The sequence below is a fragment of the Capsicum annuum genome, chromosome 2 (assembly GCF_002878395.1).
Source record: "Capsicum annuum cultivar UCD-10X-F1 chromosome 2, UCD10Xv1.1, whole genome shotgun sequence".
NCBI classification, from domain to species: Eukaryota; Viridiplantae; Streptophyta; class Magnoliopsida; order Solanales; family Solanaceae; genus Capsicum; species Capsicum annuum.
This window is the reverse complement of record NC_061112.1, coordinates 63,567,000-63,575,151: the sequence shown is the minus strand read 5'-3', so window position 1 is coordinate 63,575,151 and position 8,152 is coordinate 63,567,000. Positions and strand designations below refer to the sequence as shown.

Sequence of the window (8,152 nt, the reverse complement as noted above, 5' to 3'; positions counted from 1 at the left end):
GAATTTTGGGGGTAGGGGTAGGGGTTGGGGTTGGGGTTGGGGTAGAGGTAGGGGTAGGGGTAGGGGTAGGGATGGTGTTGGGGTGATAGGGTATTAGGGGCGGGGTTGATGATTTTGAGAATTGTATGAACATTTTAACTTTAAAGTGAGATTGAAAGAGAGTTTTGGAAAATGTTTCCTTGCTTTTTGAAGGAAAGTTATTTTCCTTAGATTTAAGAAAAATAAGTTAATTTGAAAAACATTTTTTAAAACATATAAGTCAACCAAACATAAGAAATCAAACACACCCTTAGTGTAATATACTATTGATAGATGATGGACCTCATGATCAAAAATCGTTCTGGAGGAATTCAAGTTCATCACACTGGAGTGTCCAACATAGCCAAGGAAAAAAAGTACTATTCTTTATGATCGATTCATTAATTGTTATAATTAAATTAGTGCAGCGGCCCATCAATATTTAATTTGTGTTTTACCAAGTGGATGGGAGTTGTATTCTACGCCTATAAATATTGAATATAGTTTCTGTTCTAGCTCATCCAATCTTGTCTTTTATATATTCTACAATATATTATTGCCAAAAATTTCAATGAAGTTGCAGCTGGTCTACTCACTCACCATTTTCTTGGTCAGCAATATTTTTTTTTCACATATTTATATAATTTTATCCTTCTCTCATTATCCCATCGTTTCATTCTGAATTTAACTATCATATTTCTGAAGTCACCATAAAGTACTATGAGCATGTATATAAAGGATAGTTTGACTATAGATTTTGAAAGTATTTTTTTGGTAAAAGGACTATGAAATTTATTTAGATTAAGATAAATTTTAAAAATCAAATCTCAAAATATGCTTAAAGGTTATATTTGGAAAATATAGTTATTGATTTCTTTTAAATTTTTAAACTTATTCCAAGCTCATCTTCTTATAACCCCCACTAATTTCTTTGTACTCTTATCAATCATCTAATCTGAAAATGCATATTCAATCATTGTTATGAGAGCGTTTGAAGAATGTTGGAGATTACATTAAAGATTAGCTAATTCTTACGTTGTTATTATTTGTTTTTCTCACTAATCTATTTTTATAACTAATTGTAGTTTGACGAATTGTACTAGCTAGTATTTCTATTAGTACTAGTTTTTCTTAAAATATTATGTTGTGATTTTGGGGTAGTATTTTATCTAATTCATTGTAACACTGATAATTCATAGCAAACTTATGGGTTGTTTTCTTAGGTTTTACTAATGCGATAAGTCATGTTTCATTTGTTTCAAAAGAGAAGAAAGAAATGAAATATGTTTTCTAAAACTATGGCTAACCGCATTTGAAACTTCAATTCAAACTTCACCAAATTTAATTTTTCGAAAGATATTTGGAACTCCATGGACGAACGCTAGTAAAATATCATGATTTATATGCTCATAGTACTCTTTCACAAATTAAATGAAGTATTCGAAAATGGATGAGCTTATTATTGCTTAATCATGGAGATACTGATAGAAATTTTGTTTATTATTGTATAATGTTGTATAATGCAGCTTGCTTTTGTAGCAAGTAGTCATGCAGCTATATCTCCGGATGTTTATTGGAAAACAAAATTGCCTAATACTCAAATTCCGAAAGTGATCAAAGATTTACTCCCCCATTCAGGTTAGTCTTAATTCATCAACTCAATGGATATTGTTTTAGAGAGTTAATTATCAATATCCTAAGATCACTAAATTATTTTTTGTCATATTAAAATAATTCAATTTTATTTAATATAATAGTAAAATCAATAAACTCTGCATAATAGTAAAATCACAATTATTGTTTCGTCTCACTAAAACAATTTCAGTATGAAGTTTAATTATTTCAACAACAACAAAAAAAATAACTTTATATGACACTGAAGAAAATTCAGTGATCATATGTGAAATTCACTTAATTTTATTGTTACTTGTTTTACATATTTGTCTTCAAAATATATGTTAATACATAATTATATTTCTGCCACTAGGTGTGTGTTTAAACGACTATCAGTATTGTCAAAACTCAAAAGTTTCATAATAATCTATCAAAAGAATATGTATTTAAATTCGTTGCAATTTTGTCTTAAAGAAGAAAAGGTCTACCCTTTGTGTTCGGCATATGGTGGGAAATATTTTTGAAAGAAAAAGGCGCAATATATTACTTGTGAAACTTGTTTACCTATTTTCATAGGGAAAGTCATTTTCCTTAATTATTAGTTTTAAAGAACTTATTTTCTTACAGAAATATCTTCCAAAAAATTTAACTTACCAAACCAAAAAATTGAAAAACACTTTCCGAAAAATATTTTCCACCGTACCGAATGCGCCCTTAATCAAATTTGAATTTTGAAACAGCGGAATTTAACTACACATATGACCAGTACAAGCTAGTTGCTAGTAATTTTTGGCTGGATGACTGCCCATTTGTTAACTATAAAACTTTTTTTCTTGTACACAACTATCATTGAAGACAATTCTTTTGGTCATTATTCAGCTATTTGAAGAAAATTGATTGTTATTGTGTTACTACAGAGGATGACTTTCTTGACACAAAGAAGCAGGTATACTATGGTTTACACCAACATGGAGCCTGGATTTTCCATGCTGCTACCGAGGATGAGATTCGTGAGATTACAAATGAAAAACCTGCCCAAAACGATCTTCAACATAATTTCCTTTACAAACCTTACTTCTTCGAAAAAGAATTAGAGAAAAGAAAAGTTATCAATTTTCCCTCTCTAAAGAATAAAAACGACGCACCATTTTGGCCTCGCCAATTTGTGGAATCCATTCCCTTCTCATCAGCAAAAATCCCACAAATTCTGAACCATTTCTCAATAGATAGCAACTCAAAAGATGCTAAAACGATTGAGGAAACAGTCAAAGTTTGTGAACAACCTGCGATGAAAGGAGAGAAGAGAAAGTGTGCAACTTCTTTGGAGTCTATGGTTGATTTCGGCATATTCATGCTTGGAACAAACAATGTTAAGGTAATTACAACAGAGGTCCAAGGGGAAAATCAAATGGTACAAAAGTACACCCTTAAGGAAGTTGAATTGCTAGCTGATGGAGTTAACATGATATGCCACAAACTCAATTACGCGTATGCTGTGCATTTTTGCCATGGCGGAGGAGGTACAAAGACATATATGGTATCTATGATTGGTGCTGATGGAACAAAGGTTAAAGCAGTATCAATATGTCACAAAGATACATCTCTTTGGAATCCGAAAGGATTGCCTTTTGTTGTGCTTGATGCTAAGCCTGGAACACCCTCTATTTGTCATTTTCTTCAAGATGATCAAATCGTTTTTCTCCCTTAAAAATTATTAAGTCAGAATGTATATCACTTGAATCATAATCAAGAGATGATATGTGTGTTCAATAAATACATGATTTACTTCATAAGTTTAGTATAAATGTCAAGTGCTACGTCCTGTATTGTCCTTGATGAATGCTCTGGTTATAGCCTTTCGAGCTAGTACTTTTTTTTTTCTGTAATGTATGTTTACAATGATAAATGGAAATGATTTCAGCATCAAGGCTTTTTCTTTTCTTTTGTTATCTCCAAGGATTTCGTTGATCATTAGTGTTCAAATCTTTCAGATTTTTAGGCTCTGTTGAGTGTGTGTCCAATATTAATGGGTGTACACATTATGAAAATGTGACAAAGTATTATTCGCTCCAATCATATGATATGGTGTTTATAATTTTGACAAACTATTTAAAAAATTGAACCATCTCTTCTAAAAAAAAAATAAAAGTGGTTTTGCCAAGTTAATCTTACTAAATATCACCAACTCCTTTTTAAGATGATTTATTTGTCATGTTAAAATCACTTTTTTGTAAACATGAAAAAGTAAAATGTCAAAAAACATTTATTGTGCACTAAATCTAATTTGTGCACTAAATTGAATGACTAAGATTTAATGTTAATAGCTAATCATAATTTAGATAATAAATACTTTATATATTTAATTTCAAAAATTATTGTAATCCCATAATTATAGCAACATATCATCTTTTCCATAAATATAAGAACAAAAATATTTTTTCTTCCTAATTTTTTTTTCCTACAGAAAAACTTTTAGTTTCTTTGTAAGTTAATCTTTTTATTGTATTTTTTTAGACTTTTCCCTTTAACAATTAATAGCTATTTTATTTTCTTTAAAATATGTGAAATAAAATAGGAGAGTCGATTATTTCGCCTATCTTAATTGAAAAAAAAAATATAGCCAATCTTAAAGAAAAAGCTCCGCCAAGAAACACAATAAAAAAATAATCTAAAATGGAAGAGCCAATCCGATTATGTCTCCTATTTTAGTTCACCTATTTTTTTCCTATGTAATTTCACCTATTTTTTCCCTATGTAATTTCACCTATTTCTATTATATAGAAAGGGTAATTTCGAAATGTGTGCTTACATGTCAAAAGAGTTTCATGTTAAGGGTATTTTAGACATTTCACACACTATATAATATAAAAAAGTTGGGATGCATTTTGAACCCATTGATACGTGGCTTCATCTAATCATCCTGCGAAGTATGTGTCATAGGTATATAAATCTCTAGAGAGCCACATCTGTCTCTCCCTCTTTTCCTCCATCTCCTTAGTCAAAAATCAAATTAAAAGAGCAAGAAATAATTGTTTTGTTTTTGCCTTTTTTTGAGTCTATTGTTGTTGAATCAGGTACAATGTTCTGATTTCTAATGAAAGAAGAAGAAGAGTTAATTTGATGTGTTAATTAAATTTCTTTTTTGGGATTTTCTGATTATAAAGGAAGAGAAGACTTAATTTGATATGTAAATTAAATTGCTTTTTTGAGGTTTTCTAATTCTAACAGAAGAAGAAGACCATATTTTTTAGGCGTCAAATTAGATTCTGATCAACTATTTTCAAGGTAAGTAGGTAACCACATAGTTCAAAATTAATTTTATGGTATGTTTAAGTGTTATAGATTGAACACGTGCTTGTGATTTTTGGGTTTTTTAGATTTTGACCTACAATTTTGTATTGGATGGTTATTGGCTTCACCATTTTTGGGAGTTTCCAATTTCGTGCACATGATCTAGGTGATTCTATCCTATGAGCTATGATTAACATTATGTTCAGAATATTGAAAATTTTAAGTCACTTTGAACTTGTTCCTTTACTTGCTATTTCTAATAAGATGCATCATTTTCTTAATATTATTTCCCCTTTTGCATTGAAGAATCCATTCGATTTGAGCCCTGAGAAGGTAGAAAGCTTCACGTAGAGGTTGAAAAATTTATGCACTGAGCACATACATGATAAGAAAATACCTTACTATCTTGAGGGCAATGAATAACTTAATATAGAGAAACAAATAAGAACATTAATTCAACAAGTTGTGATTTTGTTATTTGTAATGTATGTTGACACTTCCAAGCTCACGGTAGAAAGATAAAAAGGTATGAGATCAAAGGATTAGTCTAACTTCTTTGAATTTTGCTACCTTCATATTTTTTATTATTTGTAATGAAAGTAAGGTAGTGAAAATTAATCTCAAAACATAATCGATAACATTGTAATTATTTAAATGAGAGACTACTTGTTTAAAAGTGATAATCAGATAATTTGAGATCTAAAAGTATTGTTGACATTGTGCAAGACTATAAGATGATTGGAACTATCTAACGCTTGAAAAAATATTACTGAAAAAAGTATGAATCCTGTATGGATCGTGGTGGCCTAGAGGAGGGTTATTCGATTATCCACTATTTTACACTTCTTGGTTATTTGACTTCTGTCTCTGTTCTCTCACTAATAGTTTGTATTGCATTTACAGTCTACACGATGGTTGCTTTACACCAAACAAGCACCTTCTGTCACACCCTTTTTTACCCGAAAAAGGAATTTTAAGTTTTAAAAGGATTTTTATTACTAAAGTGACAAAAATAAAAAATTTATTTCAAAAAGGAATTTTAACAATCAAAGCTCAAAGTCGCCACTTGGCATAAATTTAGTGTGCCAAGTCACCATTGGAAATCCTTTTTCAAAATGATTTTGACTTTTTTAAACTGATCTGCGAATAGAGATTCCAGCTAAGGAATTCTGTTGATCGAAGGAAAGGTGTTAGGCACCCCTCGATTCCGTGGTTCGACCATGATCTCTTCATGGAGTATATTGGCTAGTACGACACTATGAAATGAGTAGACCAATAAAACACATAAAATAAGCAAACAAACAAATCCAATAAAATTTAAAACCAAAATAATGTCCAATCCGAATTATACAGTCCTAAAAATAGAAAAATGCGGAAATATAAATCCTATTCTAAACTAATCCTCGACTATGCTCTACCCGATGCCTCGGGCCTAGATCAAGATTCTTCTTTGCATACATGATACTTTGGAGCATTTTTTGGTGAATAAGTACAACGTATCTCAAGGCATTCCTTGGATAAATGAATACAATTTTTTTCAATGCGAGAAAACAAAAACCATTCTACCAATATTTTAAACATTCAACAATCCACAATCTCTAAATTTTCCTACCCCATATCGTTTGCCTATTCATTTGATGGCCTAACACATGATACTATCAAGTTCGATGAAATTAATATCCATTTCAAATCAAACGAACCAATTAATCAACACAAGTCGATATTCACTTTTACCAATTTTCAATTCTCTCTCCCAAATTGCTTTTCAACACTAATTTCTTATACGAGACATGGTTATCCAACCCATACTAACCATCAAATTCATAACACAATAAAATTATCCATAAACAAGCAACATCAACGTCAACAATATCACCCAACCAAGATCATCCAACATATAATCACAACATCAATTTCCAAATTTAAAGTAAAATAAAGAGAAAGAGTTGAGAAAAAGTACTTGTATTATATTGAATCATGCGATTGAGGAACGAAACCAGATCTGACAGCCTCCACTTGAAACGTCAAACTCGAACAATCCTATCTATCTACTTGATCCTATTAACCCTTTTACTATTTTGGTCATTTTGGGTAGAGTTTCATCGCAATAGACTAAAACGGGTTGAATTTTGTTGATTGGGACGCCGGTTTCACTATGTCCTGTGAGATTCGAGTTAATAACAGGGACAGGAGTGATTGTTCAGCTCAAATTTGGTCAAACCAAAGATGGACCTATTATTTTTCGCTACACCAGAGCTCCAACGAGCTTAACGATGACATATATTGGAAAGAAATAAACAATCATGATGTTTTTCAGCGAGTTCTTACTAGAAAAGTCCCTATCTCACCCTTCCTCCCTCTTTTTCCTCTTTAACCTTTTCTCACTACTAAACCTTCTTCGAGTTTTGATTTTTAATTCCTCTTTTCACCCCATTTTTCTTTTTCGATAGGTGTATATTGATATGTATAAAATATGTGTGTGTGACGGTGTGGGTATGTTTTCACTGTGTGCGTGTTGTGTGTAAAGAATTGTATGCGTATCCTATGAATAGAGAGTGTTCGTGTGATATGTATCTGCGAGTGTGAGAGTGATGATGAGTGTTCTTCGGTGAGGTTCCAATGTGTGTATTTTTCCAGTGAACGTATGTGTGCTCTTTTTTGTTGAAAAATGAAAAATAGAGGATTATATGTGTATGTCGGTTTGTGCTTGTATGTGAATATCCGTTTATGGTGTATGCGTGAAATATCCTTCCTCCGAATCATGATGCGTGATGTAGTGTGTATGTATTATATATATCATGGTGTGTGTATTATGAGTGGGGTGGGGTATGTGGATAGCAGGGGGTATGGGGTAGGAGGTGTGAGATGGCAAAATTAGTTAGGGTGGATGGTGAATTTATTGAGGGTTTGTTAGGATAAGATGGTTATGGATTTGTTTATTTGGCTTTTAGTGGGGGTGGGGGTTATCATATGATTTAGGGTGCATGGTAAGATGGGGTAAATGGATAAAAATACACTCTTGGTAGGGACAAAATTATATGTCTACATCATATCCCTCTTTGAATATAAACACAAAGTGTTTTCAAACAAAGAAGTAGACAACGAGACTAAATTTTGACCCAACCATTATTCAAAGAGAGGAAACAGAAGGAAGAAATGCAACTGATTTTTGATTTTGGACATCCTACTTACCCGAGTAATGAGGGAATTAAGTCGTAGGTATCTCAAA

At 31.6% G+C, this 8,152-nt stretch overlaps 1 protein-coding gene across 1 annotated transcript; it reads left to right on the top strand.

The window, feature by feature from the left end:
• Positions 1 to 544: 544 nt before the first annotated feature.
• Positions 545 to 3,422, top strand: LOC107860922 (BURP domain-containing protein 5). The gene is made up of 3 exons (XM_016706362.2): positions 545 to 628; positions 1,545 to 1,656; positions 2,550 to 3,422. The coding sequence occupies exons 1-3, from the start codon at positions 590 to 592 to the stop codon at positions 3,338 to 3,340; spliced, it is 942 nt and encodes a 313-aa protein (XP_016561848.2). The 5' UTR covers positions 545 to 589; the 3' UTR covers positions 3,341 to 3,422.
• The last annotated feature ends 4,730 nt before the right edge of the window (positions 3,423 to 8,152 follow it).